The sequence below is a fragment of the Terrapene carolina genome, unplaced genomic scaffold (genome assembly GCF_002925995.2).
Source record: "Terrapene carolina triunguis isolate 2854851 unplaced genomic scaffold, T_m_triunguis-2.0 Scaffold210, whole genome shotgun sequence".
NCBI lineage: Eukaryota > Metazoa > Chordata > Testudines > Emydidae > Terrapene > Terrapene triunguis.
In genome coordinates, this window is record NW_020664561.1 from 10,024,033 (window position 1) to 10,037,861 (window position 13,829).

Sequence of the window (13,829 nt, forward strand, 5' to 3'; positions counted from 1 at the left end):
CGTGGGTGACTGGGGAGTGGGGAGAGCATGTATAGGCCTCGAGAAAGGGCTTGCATTAGCCATGAGCTTACCCACCCTCCGCGAGATGTGGGCTGTGCTGGGCAGCTGGGCAGGAGGGGGAGAAATCCCCAGGAGGATGCTGTGGAATGGCTGCAGCCTCGGGACAGGGCACCAGGACATGGAGCCCTCTGGTTCCCATAGCAGGCCCCAGAGCATCCTTTAGCTCAGCAGCAGAGTGAAGGTTTAAGAGGTTCTGCAGGTTCCACCAGATCCTCCTCCCCCTGCCTCTGAACCTGTGGGGCATAGCAGCAGGAGTCCCAGCTCTCCTGTCTCTTGGCCTGGATGCTTTCCTGTCACAGTCTTTCGTGTCCCTTGCTTTACGTTTTACGAGTCCCTTCTCTGCTCTCTCCTGCCCCCTGCAGGTGTGTTTGACAATTGCTCCCACACGGCCAGCGACAAGGGCTGGGCGCTGGGCATTCGCACGCTGCAGCGCCCAGGGAGGAAGGATGCCCGCTTCTTCTTCTTGCTCAGGACAGATCGGATGAGGAGAGCCACCGTGGTGTCTGGCTACCGCCGCTATCAGCTCAACACCTGGACTCACGTGGCCGCCACGTATGACGGGCAGTGGATGACGCTCTACCTGGACGGGGTACGGGTGGGCAACAGTGACTGGCAGGCCGGCGCCCTGCATAGTCCCTTCATGGCCTCGTGCCGCAGCTTGATTCTGGGAGGGGACAGCTCCGAGGATGGGCACAACTTCCGTGGGCACCTGGCGTCGCTGGCACTCTGGAGCGTGGCTCTGCACCAGGCCAGGCTGCAGCGTGGCTTCTTACGGAAGAGCGAGGGTGCGGAAGCTGCCATGGTGCTTGGGGCTGGCTTCACCCGCCTGGAGGAGCAGTGGGTGGCCTTCAAGGATGGGGGTTACCCGCTGCTCGAGTCCCTCCATGTGCCAGAGCCTGAGCTGCTGTCTCCACTGGCGCCCCCCACCTGCGGGCAAACAGCCTGTGACAATGTGGAGCTGATCTCCCACTACAACGGGCACTGGCCACTGCGCAGCGAGAAGGTGGTGCGGTATCGGGTGGTCAACATCCACGACGACCAGGGGCTCCACCCCACTGTCAGCCGGGAGCAGGTGGCACGCCAGCATCAGGCCTTGAGCGAGGCCTTTGCCCGCTACAACATCAGCTGGCAGCTGAGCCTGCATGAGGTGCACAACTCCTCCCTGCGTCACCGCACCATCCTCGTCAACTGTGAGCCCAGCAAGATCGGTAACGACCACTGCGACCCTGAGTGCGAGCACCCACTGACCGGCTACGACGGGGGCGACTGCCGCCTGCAGGGGCGCTGCTACTCCTGGAAGAGACGGGACGGCGTCTGCCACATGGAGTGCAACAACATGCTGGACGACTTCGACGACGGGGACTGCTGCGACCCTGAGGTGGCTGATGTCCGGAGGACCTGCTTCGACCCAGACTCGCCCCAACGGTAGGCAAGGGCGTGGGGAGGCTCATGGGCGGTGTAGGCTCCCACACAGCTCTATCAGGGCACCTGTGTGCAGGCCAGGCAATACCTCTGCTGGTCCAGTGCTGGGCTCCCCATACACACGGCTCTGCCAGCGCACCTCTGTCCAGACCGCCAATACTCCCTGCTGTTCTATTCTCACGTCCACGTCTTCTAGTGCACCTGAGCCCTGACATGTAGCTCCACCATTGCAGTCCTGACACAGCCCCTTCTTCCATACACCTCTCCAGAGTCGGTGCTAGCACATGAGGGGCCTTAGCCGGAATATTTCTCCCCCCCCACCCCATACTAAAACAGACACGTTCTTATAATCAAAAGCAAATAGGAGGCCCCCTTGTGCTGCTCAGGGCCCTAAGCAATCACTTAGTCTGCTTATGCCTAGTGCTGGCTTTACATCTCTCTCTCAGCATACCTTAGCCCTCATCTGTAGCCCCTGCTATTCCAGTCCTGGGCCTGTTCTGAGGAGCTCGTGCCATTTGCCAAATTCACAGTGGTTGTTTTTTCGATGGACAAACATCCAATAGGAACTAGGAAATTCATTTCATTTTTACATAACTAGGATCAGAGACCAGGTGAGCAGAGATGAAACAAATTTAGCATCAGGCTATAGAACTCATCTGGTGTAAAAATCTCTGAATCGGATTCACCATTGCCCTCCAGCGACTTGGCATCGCTGCAGTTGAGCCAAGTTCACTGCTGCTTTGCCATGTCAGCGTGGTACCAAGAAGCCAGAGCGCACCAGTGAATCTGTCCATTTGTGTCTATGCGAGTAATTGTGGTATTCCAGAGAGCTGGTGTGCATACTGCAAACACTTCTCCATCAGTACCCTTTCAACGTTGTTAAAAGACCCACACTATCTCAGTGCAAGATACAAACAAAAATAAAAGGTGGGGGGGGGGGGGGATGCATAAAAAGAAGGAGCTGCAACTCGTCAGGATTTCAGAGCTCTGCAGAAAAGATGGGAATCACACAAATAAATTGCATAATATGGAAACATCTGGAGAGATCCCCCAGGAATCTCATGCTGTAGGGAAGAGCGAGCCCACCTCCTGTGAATTTCAAGGGGCCTCTAAGGGCAGGTTTCCCACCTGCAAACTGTACAAGGTGGCAGATCTCTTGGCCCAGCCCTTGTGCACCTCTAGCACCACTGTAATCTTGCCTGCAATGACTCAAGAGAGTGGGTACCAACCTCAGGGCAGATGGTTAGGGACCAGGGCACTAACGCCCTAATAGGCTCTGAGTTTTATACTTAGATTTCACCAACCACTCATCAGGTGTACGCTCCTCAGGTACTATGACAACCTAAACATGCAATCACAGACAGACCCCGTGGGTATGCCCATCTGACTTGCCCCTGAGGAAAGCTTATCTTTATGATAGATGGTCCCTGACATTAATAATTACAGCAATGTTCAGGTGACTCCCAGTTCCTTACCCCAGGTCACTAGCACCTTAGATCTTACACCAAAGAGAGTGCTATAATAAAGAACATACAGATTTATTAAGTAAGAAAAGGAAACAGGAGTTTTTTATAGGGTTAAAGCAGGTAAGCATACATACACAAATGAGTTACAATCTTAAGTTTCAAAAAATAATAGAAGCTTCTATAATAAGCAATCTCTGTATGATCCTTTGGGCTACCTAGGGCTAAGTACTGGGGATCTCTTGCTTATACCTAGCAAACTTGCCCCTCAGAGTCCAAGCAGCATAGGGATCCTCACTTCCTTCTGTTTGGGGTTTTTATCCCCCTCCTGCCATGCGCATTGAGCTGCAAACTCAGCTGAAGGGAGGAATCCATTTGCATGACTTGAACTTCGTGTGGGGAAGGGCAGAACAACCAGTGTATTTTGTCCTTTTTAACCTCCCACAATAGTCCATCTGGTGTCGATGGACCTTTCCTGTTGGACAGGACAGAGCACTTTCTGTGGAGACCAGCAGCTCATGCTACTGAATGTCTTGCTCTTGTCTGGTGGTTTACACAGAGGCTCACACTACAACCAGTCCAATATTATCTTATGGTTATGGGATACAGAGGTTATAAGGGAGATTACTGCAGGTGGCAACTCCCCAGCATCCAATCAAGTCTAAACCTTAAACACATTCTTATAATTCCAATACCCATTTTAACACCACCAACACACAGGTGAGCCAGACTGATCCCAGCTATGCATTTGTCAGTGTTCAGTGGAGACCTGGAGACTTCGGCATTTGCTGGCACCTGGTTTGCCAGCGTCACACCCACCTTGCCTCCAGAAGGAGTCATGCAGGGGATGGTCTGCATTTTCATCAGGGAATGGGGTTTGCTCCCTCTTGTGCAAAAGGCTGTGGGACCCACCCCCAAGCCGTGCACATCCCTGGGGATCGCACAGATCCTGGGTACCCATGACGCCAGGGCTGTCCATGCAGATGCCCCATGGCCCCATTGCAACTCTGTGCTCATGGCAGCCCTCCCCTACCTCTTCCTGGCAGCCCAGCTGTTAAGTTCAACACCATCAATCACACTGTACAGGTGTCTCTTTCCAGCTGTCTCCGCGGGGCATTCGGTGCTGTGCCAGCGAGGGAGCAGTTGCCATTAATCATTACTGCAGGTATTGTTATTAATTGTTTGCCCTGAGCCAGCAGTGTGCCGAGCAGGGTCTGCATTCCCAGAAAGGGGGGCGTGGCTCCTGGCCCTGAGACACTGCACAGCCCTAGGCTGCATCACCTTCCCCAGGGCGAAGAAACAATGTGCATCATCCCAGGAGCCAGTCACCCAGCCTCGCCCTCTGGGCACGCCCTGTACCACTAAAGGGAGCTGTTGGGTCAGGGGGAGACAGCTGAGCAGGCACGAGGGAGAACCATGCACAGTGCTAAGGGGCATGGTCCCCCTTTGGCCTTGCGTGCAGGGCAGCAATCCCTACCCCTCTCATGGTGTGTGTGTGTGTGTGTGTCACAGGATCTGAGCACAAGAGGGAGCAAGCCCCATTCTGCTGATGAAAATGCGGGGGGGGAGGGTACGTTGTGGGCCTGGTTCTCACTGCCCTGCCATTGCTGTTGTCAATCACAGTTGTGCAAAACGGACTTAAAACACTACCATCGTCCACACACCACACCGCGTCTGCATGGGGTCATTGACTTCGCAAGAGGTGAGACGGTGGAGAACCCGGCCCTGCATCCTTGTATGGATACGACCTATGTTTGCAAAAGTGCCCAGTGGTTTGGGGGGACCTATGCTTCTTGAGGCCTGGCTGGAGACACTTGAAAGGGGATATGGATTATCTGCTCTCTGCAAATCAGGCCCCTTTCGGGTGTCCTAGTTTGAGCACCCAACTCACCAAGTCGCTTTTGAACCTCTTAATTGTATCCGTACCGACACTGGCATGGATGGGATCACTGGGGCCGGAGACAAGCCTGCTCATTCCAAGCTAACCCCTGTGCACAGGGAGCACTGGGATTTCCTGCTAGAGGAGGGGCACTACCCACTGCCTCCCAAGAGACAGGCAGATGGTGTCGCTGTTGGAGATGGATGTGGCATTGAGAATTCATGCAGCCTATGCCGCTAGGTGGGTGAAGGGAGGAGACAGGCGCTCGCACAGATCTCCCTGAGTCAGCAAACAAAACCACAGCAAAAGCAGCCTGCTTCCTTCCCAGGCTCTCTGTCAGTTGGGAGCTGAGCCCAGGGAAGTCTGTGGCCCAGAAGGGAGATGGGCTGCCCAGTTTCATTCCAGCCATCGGGGCTATGCCAAAGGTGCCTTTTGGATTGTGATTGGAAGGACATGTCATGCTTTCTTTAGTGCTTTCTTTCTTCACATCAGAGCGAACCTCCTCCTCTCTCTCTGCCTCGGCCTGGCTGGCTTTCCGTTGCATCGGGTGCTCACTGAGATGCTCCTGGGGAAGGGATGTAGCAGGTCTCAGTGACTCTGGAGGGAGGAATCTCTCTAAGCGGGTGGAACGCTGTGAGTGGAAGTTGCCAGTGGCCAATACAAGTAGGTGAAGTAGCAGAACCTGGTGGGAAAAGGTGCAACATGGACTTCTAGGGATCCGCGACTCACGTCCCTACAAGGGGCTGGAGAGCCTGGGGCTGAGCCAGCGCTGATTATGTGCTAAGCCTCACTGGGGAGGTTTTGGGTAACTGAAAATAAAGGGCAGCAAGGAGCTGCAGGGGAGGGGTGGGGGTGTGCGTGCTCAGAGGGGCAGCAAGGCTAGGGAAGCCAAGGAAACAGAAACTGTACAGAGCTGGGATCGACGCAGGACTATGGGTTTGTTTGGAATTGCAGAAGGTTTGTGTTTCGTGAGTTTTGTTTTGACACCCTCGGGAGAAGGAGGAATGAAAGAGGACTGTGAAGGTGACTGGAACTCATGTGAGTTTTAAATGGGCTCTGCTGAGTGGGAGAGAGAGGCGGCCAGAGGCGTACAGGAAGGCAAAGGGAAGTGGAAATGGGGGAGGACAGGCAGCAAAGGGCTGATGGGTGTGAGATGAGTGAGGGGAAGAGAGACCAGACACTCCTGGCCTTCGGTTTTCCTTCCTAGACTCCTTGAATGTTTCTTGCACTTATTTGGACGGGCTGAGGAAATACTAGTGGAAGATGGAAGAGCTGTCTGTCAAATGGTCATGCTCCCACCTGGCTACTGTCTGAGTAATACAGCTGGAATTGTGTTAGAGCTCCTTGTCATGAGACATTCTTCCTGCCACTGCAATCACTCAGGTGGCAATAATATTCACTGTGCCGTGTCTCTAGGTCTTTACATTTTCCAAGTGCTTTCCAAGCACTAACCCATTTATCTGAGGCTGTGGCCACTTGAGGCCACTAAAAATCCCCGGGCATTTTTCCCAAGAGCAGGGAAGATAAATCTCATGTCCCATTTAAATGCCAAAGTGGACAATAGTTCTGCCAACCGAAATTCCTTTTACAGTTTCACATGGTTCACTTCATGTTCTTGGCTGCTGTGTAGTGTTGCCGCGTGCTGTCCAACAGTGTTCTATCCCCAGAGGTGGCTGCATTTTACTGTGTGTAATGGGGTGGTGGTGAATTGATTCTTGTTATTTACATGTCATTAATGAAGTGCTTTGAGTCTTTGAGGAGAAAGGGTCTATCTTAAATAAGAGAGGCCACATTTTTTGCTGGTATAAATTGGTGCAGTTTCACTGCTTGTCCATTGACTTCAATGTGGACAACAAAATGGCAGATGAAATTCAGTGTTGATAAGTGCAAAATCATGCACATTAGAAAAAATAATCCCAACTATACATACAAAATGATGGTGTCTAAATTAGTTTTACTGCTCAAGAAAGAGATCCTGGAGTCACTGTGGATAGTGCTCTGAAAATATCTGCTCAGTATCTGCAGCGGCAGTCGAAAAAGCTAACAGAATATTGGGAATCATTAGGAAAGGGATAGTTAATAAGACAGAAAATATCATAATACTACTATATAAATCCATGGTACGCCCACACCTTGAATACTGCATGCAGTTCTGGTGGCCCCATCTCAAAAAAGATATATTGGAATTGGAAAAGTACAGAGAAGGATGTGACAGGGTATATAAACCCCTCACCGGACAGGAGGAGAATAAGGAGCAGCTCTGGGCTAAGGAGACTCCGCCCCTCTGCCCTTGCTGAGCATGCCCGGATTGGAGGCATGGTTTTAAAGCCAGCTAGGCAGCTCAGTCTGGGGCTGGCAAGCTAGGGAGGATGACGTTCCCTGGGAACTCCAGGAGAGGACCAGAACTGAACCTGCACAGATCCGGGGAGCAGAGGAGCAACAGCGACTGAGACTGGGGCTGGAAGCACAGAAAGCGACGTTCCCCAGGGAAGGACGGTGGCCAGATGGGGTGCAGACTGAGGTAGGAAGTGACTCAGGGAAGCTGACTTGAGGCTGACGCCAGACAGAGATGGGTGAGCAGCTGAACCAGCCTCCCAGGGCCCTGGGTTGGAACCTGGTGGAGTGGGAGGGCCCGGGTTCCCCTCCCCCTCCCTGCACCTCACTAGGTAGGTGGTTTTGCTGCCCCGCAAACTGTAGCCACTAGGTGGGGTCGTCCCTCCCCCCCGCAGACTGCACCCATTGGGGTGACTGCTGCTGTACATGCTAAACATTAGTCAGGAGTCCCTGCGCCCCAATCACAAAGGGTAACAAAAATTAGGGATATGGAACATCTTCTGTATGGAGGAGAGATTAAAATGTCTGGGACAGTTCAGCTTAGATAACATATGACTCAGGAGGGATATGATAGAGGTCTATAAATTTGTGAGTGATATGGAGAAAGCGAATTGGGAAGTGTTATTTACCCCTTCACATAACACAAGAACCAGGGGTCATCCATTAAATTAATCAACAATAGGTTTACAACAAACATAAGGAAGTACTATTTCACACAACACACAGTCAACCTGTGGAACTCGTTTCCAGGGATGTTGTGAAGGCCAAAAGTATAACTGGGTTCAAAAAGAATTAAATGAGTTCATGGAGGATAGGTCCATCAATGGCTATTAGCCAAGATGGTCAGGGACGCAACCCCATGCTCTGAGTGTCCCTAAACCTCCAATTGCCAGAAGCTGATACTGGATATGAGGGGATAGATCACTCGATAATTGCCCTGTTCTGTTCATTCCCTCTGAAGCACCTGGCATTGGCCACTGTCAGAAGACAGGATACTGGGCTAGATGGACCATTGGTCTGATCCAATATGACCATTCTTAATGTACATGAGCAGAGAATTTAGCCCAAGAAATTTTTCTTAGGCAAAACTCCCACTCATTCAGGTCTTCAGGATTTTGGCCCTAAAATGCTGTAAGTGAAAATTTATGAGGAGAGGGGGCATCGTGGGAACTTAAAGAGGGATTTGCCTAATGTGGGGGTCGGTGAGGGGAGAACTGGAATAAAAATAAAATGAACAAACAAGAGAAAGCAGTAAAATGGGAAACTTGTGCTTATATCTGGACAGAGTCTTTTAGTCCCATGATTGCAAGAGGCAAAGGGCAAGATCCTGGTGTAAATCAGCTGCAATGGTTTACACTATCTGAGAATCTCTAGGCCAAAGAGTTTATTTCAGAGATATCAGAGCCTCTAGTAGAGCTGGCAAAAACCCCAAACCCCAAAATTTTCATCCTGTGGGAATTTCAGAGACTTCAGCGCTTCGTTTTGTCCCAAATCAGGATGAAAAGTTGAAACTTGGAATTTTTAGTGAAATTAAATATTTAGGAATGTTTTGCTTCAATCTTATCATTTTAATTATTATGTTATATGAGTTGAAAAATTGTGACTTTGGTATTGTAATATAACACAAAAGTTGAAATGAGACGGTTGAAATGAAATATTTTGATAATTTTCCGTTGAAAATATTGACAAAATCGGTCCGTTCCTGGGAAAGGCTTTGATTTAATCCAGTCAGCGGTTTCTGAGGGAGAACGGTTCTGTCAGCACATGTGCAGCTGGCTCCAGTCCGGAGGCGGGGAGGTGCAGCTAGCAGTTGGAGCGTGGAGGTGCACGCTGGTGGATGCATTGCTCGCCTGGGACCATGGCCCTCTCCCAAGGCCAGCCTTGCGCAGTCTGCTCACCAACACAGCTGTGTGTAAATAAAAAGACCCCCTAAGGAACCAAGAGAACCTGCCAGTTGCCACTGGAAGAGCTCCCTCCGGGATGGTAACAATCGTAGGCCAGTGTGTGTTCCATGTATGTCTCTGCACCCAGGGGCAGATGCCAGCCTGGGATTGATACAAGCTGGTGCTATTTGGCAGAGGGGTTAATGTATCAGCCACCTGCCCATCCTCTCCTGTGCTGTGGCATACTGGGAGCAGCCCATGTGTAGGGGCACACAAGAACCCTTACCCTAGCTCTGCATTACCTGTAGTCTGGGCAGCACAGGGACTGCTTGATATCTGCTCTGACAAGTACAGACAGAAAGGGAGGCAGGCTGGGGTGGGGAGGAGGCAGGGCCATGGTGTCACAGTTCAAGGCAACTGCACCTGTATTCCCCTTCTATGGTCCAGCAAGGGCACCTGCTCTAGGCTCCAGACTCCTCAGCCATCACTTCTCTTGGGTGGTGACATGTGGCTCTTTCCCTCCTGAGTGGGGTGCTTTCAGCCTGCTTAGTTCCCTGACTCTGCTGTGATATCCCCCGCAAAAGACAGCCTGGCTAAGCAGGCCTGCTTCCCTTCTGTCCTGCGAGACAGTACACAGCGCGACTGCCACCGTTGAGTTCCCACACAGCTCTGTCTAAGCACGCTCTTTGAGTCCTAGGGTAAAAGCACTCCAGAGAAAACGTATTTAATTCAATGCCTGCCTGCTACTAAGCTCACCAGAGATCACCCTCTGTCCCAATTCCCACACGGGATCTGGCTGGTGATTAGTCCTTCAAACCCCACTCAGACTCACAAGTTCATCCCAACTGCACCTCAAAACAAGCCCCTCAGTCTTAGGGGGCATTCGGGGACCAAAGTCCTGCCAACCCTTCCCTAAGGATTGGGGCCCTCCTTGGACAGAAGGTCCTGCCCATTTGCTGGCTCAGAATGAAAGCTCCGAGTCAGTTTAAACTGAGGCAGTTTATCCAAACTTCCTTTCTTTGTCTGTTGGTCCCTGGAGAACCCAGTTTGAACCAGTATATGTGAGCCTCTCTGGAGGTGTTACAGCCTGTCTGAATTTGCCTAGCCACCCCCCTGAAGATGCTGCGGTCACCCTTCCCCATGGAAATGCGTACAATCCCTCAAGAGTACGTACACTTTTGCATTTTGAATACGGTGAACTCGTAAGAGACTTACTGCAGCACGGGGTGTCCAGGATATTGTCATAGCTGTCACACACGGCAGCAGTTGCTTACGGAGCGGGGCTTGGGCAGCATGCTGCTCCATCTTGGACAGTCTGCCTGGGGCCCTGCAGGTCTGCACCGTCCCCTCGGCAGGGCTGGAGCATGGACACCACCATCTGGCCCTGAGGGAGGGAGGGTTGAGCAGAAAGGCCATTGTTGGTTTCACTCCAGCTGAGCAGTTGTTCCATCGCTGGCTACTGCCATACAGCGTTAGCACAGACGCACGGCTGGCCCAAAATCTGCGACACAGAGGGCAATGCTGGCAGCTTTGCAGAGAACTTTAACTTGCATAGATATCTGAAATTCAGAGTAACAGCCTCCACACCTAATATTTGCCTACTGCCATGCCCAGCTTGTTAGTTTGGCTTCCCTGGGTTGCATGTAAACCTGTGCTTCAGTCTCACTCTGCAGTGATCAATACCCCCCGCAGGGGCGGTGAGTTATATGGACCCGTGGTGCCCGGGCTTCAGCAAATTCAGGGCCCGGGGGACCTGGCTCCACCAATGTTCAGGGCCAGGTCTCTCTCCCGTCCGCACCTGCCGCCCCCTGCGTGCCTCCCCCAGAGCGTCCCCCGGCCCCGCCTGCTGCCCTCACGCGCCTCCCCCGAGCGTCCCTGCCTGCCCACTGCTGGCTACAAGGGAGCGGCGCTGGGGCAGGCTGAGGCGGCTGCTGTGCCTGAGGAGGAGAGGAGGAGCATGGAGCTGGCAGGCAACTCCAGGTCAACTCTGGGGGGGCTTATCCTGGCTGGACCTCCTGAACAGCAGCCTGGGAGGGCTTGGGAGAGTGTTGGGCCGGGAGGGGCCCCCTCTCCCACAGATCTCGCTGCTGCTGGCGGGGAGAGGTCTGGGAGGAGTCCTTTCTGGCCCCCCATCCCAGCCTGCTGCACCCCAAACTTCTCATCCCTGGCCCAGTCCCATGCCCCGCACCCACTCCCACACCCCAGCCCAGAGCCTGCACCAAACACCCAAGTCCCCTCCTGCACCCAGAACCCCAAACCCCCTGCCCCAGCTCAGAGCCTGCACCCAGCACTCAAACACCATCCCAGAGCCCGCACCCAAACTTCCTCCCAGAGCCTGAACCCCAAACCCCCTCCAGCACCCAAACTCCCTCCCAGAATCTTAGTCAGGTGTGTGTGTGGTGGGGGGGCCGGACTTGGACCCATTCTGGGCACCACCAAAAATTATACAAACCTGTCGCCTCTGGCCCCCCCGAGCTTTGCACTTGGAATTTCAGGTATGAACGAACCCAAAATTTCATAGCCAAACTCTGTCGAAATCACAGCAGTTTTTTCCTGATTTCATGTTGACACCATGATTCCTGCTTGATGCCAAAGCCTAAATCACTCTGGTTTGTTGGACACTAGCCCCAGATCTCTGCTAAGACTTGCTTGTTTTTCTGATGGGAGCTTCAAGTTTGTAATGACTCTCCAAACCAAGGGAACTTTGCGTGGTTTGTGGTTTTGTTGTGAACATTTCAAACTGCTCTGGTGCTTTTATCTTTCTTGGGAGAGGAGCAAAAATTGTGTGGTCTGATCGACTTTAAGGCCAGAAGGGACCATCATGATCATCTAGTCTGACCTCTTGCACATCGCAGGCCACAGAACCTTGCCCACCACTACTGAAACAAACCCATAACCTCTGGCTGAGTTACTGAAGTCCTCAAATTTTGACTGAAAGACTTCAAGTTACAGAGAATTCACCATTTACACTAGTTTAAGCCAGCAAGCGACCTGTGCCCCGTGCTGTAGAGGAAGGTGAAAACCCCCCAGAGTCTCTGCCACTCTGACCCAGGGGGAAATTCCTTCTCGACCCCAAATGTGGCAATCTATTAGACCCTGAGCACATGGGCAAGACCTGCCAGCCAGACACCTATGAATGAATTCTCTGTAGTCAATCAGAGACCTCCCCATCTAGTGTCCCATATCTGGCTGTTGGAGATATTTGATACTAGCAATTGCAGATTGGCTACATGCCATTGTAGGTGGTCTCATCATACCATCACCTTTATAAATTTATTAAGATCAGTCTTGAAGCCAGTTATGTTTTTTGCCCCCATTGCTCCCCTTGGAAGGCTGTTCAGAACTTCACTTCTCTGACGGCCCATTCTATACATGCAGGTTTTATTTTTTGTTGTAAGGAAACACAGACACACTAGATCTGCTGCCCCCAAATCCCCCATGCCTTATTTTTCAATCTGCAATATTTTAGATAATGCAAAATTAAATTATTTTAAGGCAGTTGAGATTAGCGTAAACTCAGAGGAAGTCAGAGGGGCCTAACAAAGTTAGGGGAGTGGGCAACATGATGTCCAATGAAAATCAGTATTGACAAATACACGTGTCATAACTATAAAGGGAAGGGTAACAGCTCTCTGTGTACAGAGACTCCAAATCCTTTTACCTGTAAAGGGTTAAGAAGTTCGGGTAACCTGGCTGACACCTGACCCGAAGGACCAATAAGGGGGCAAGATACTTTCAAATCTTGGGGGGGGAAAGGCTTTTGTGTGTGCTCTTTGTTTTAAGGGTGGTTCGCTCTTGGGACTGAGAGGGACCAGACATCAATCCAGGTTCTCCCCATCTTTCTAAACAAGTCTCTCCTATTTCAAACTAGTAAGTAAAAGACAGGCAAGGCGTCTTAGATTTACTTTGTTTTCTCAACTTGTAAATGTACCTTTTTACCAGAGTGTGTATCTTTGTTTGCTGTACTTTGAACCTAAGACAGAGGGGGGTCCTCTGAGCTCTTTAAGTTTGATTACCCTGTAAGTATTTTCCATACTGATTTTACAGAGATGAATTTTACCTTTTTCTTTAATTAAAAGCCTTCTTTTTTAAGAACCAGATTGATTTCTCCTTGTTTTAAGATCCAAGGGGGTTTGGATCTGTATTCACCAGGAGTTGGTGAAAGGAGGGTGGGAGGAAGGAGGGGGGATGGTTAATTTCTCCTTGTTTTAAGATCCAAGGGGGTTTGGATCTGTGTTCACCAGGGAATTGGTGAAAGGTTTCTCAAGGCTTCCCAGGGAGGGAATTCTTGTGATGGTGGCAGCGGACCAAAGCTAAGCTGGTAGATAAGCTTAGAAGTTTTCATGCAGGCCCCTACATTTGAACCCTAAAGTTCAAAGTGGGGATACAGCCTTGACAACACGGGTAATGCATATTGCAAGGAATACTTTGAACCCATCGCTGGAATCTAAATTAATTGTGACCACTCAAGAAGACGTTTGTGTCATAGTGGGCAGCTCAATTAAAATCTCTGTTTAGTATGCAGTAATGGTCGAAAAAGCAAAGTCTTAGGATGGATAGATTTTTAGGGTAGAAAATAATACTGAAAGCATTGTATGTCACTATATAAATCAATGATATGCCTTTACCTGGAATACTGGGTTCCATTTTGGTCACCTTCTCTGGAAAAGATCTAGCAGAAATAGAGAGGATTAAGCGATGGGCAGCAAGAATGATCATAAACTTGGAAGACTTCCTTGGGAGAAGAGATTGAGAAGGTGGGGATGGCTCTGTTGAAAGAGGAGACAA

The 13,829-nt window shown here is 51.1% G+C and overlaps 1 protein-coding gene across 1 annotated transcript in view; it reads left to right on the forward strand.

Annotated features, from left to right (window-relative positions):
• The first annotated feature begins 526 nt into the window (after window positions 1-526).
• The window catches only part of LOC112107426 (pappalysin-2), a 168,270-nt gene continuing 154,967 nt past the window's right edge, over window positions 527-13,829 (forward strand). The window contains exon 1 of the mRNA XM_024201120.1: window positions 527-1,485. Within this exon, the coding sequence (XP_024056888.1) occupies window positions 542-1,485 (944 nt within the window). The 5' untranslated portion in view covers window positions 527-541. The remainder of the gene's footprint in view (window positions 1,486-13,829) is intronic.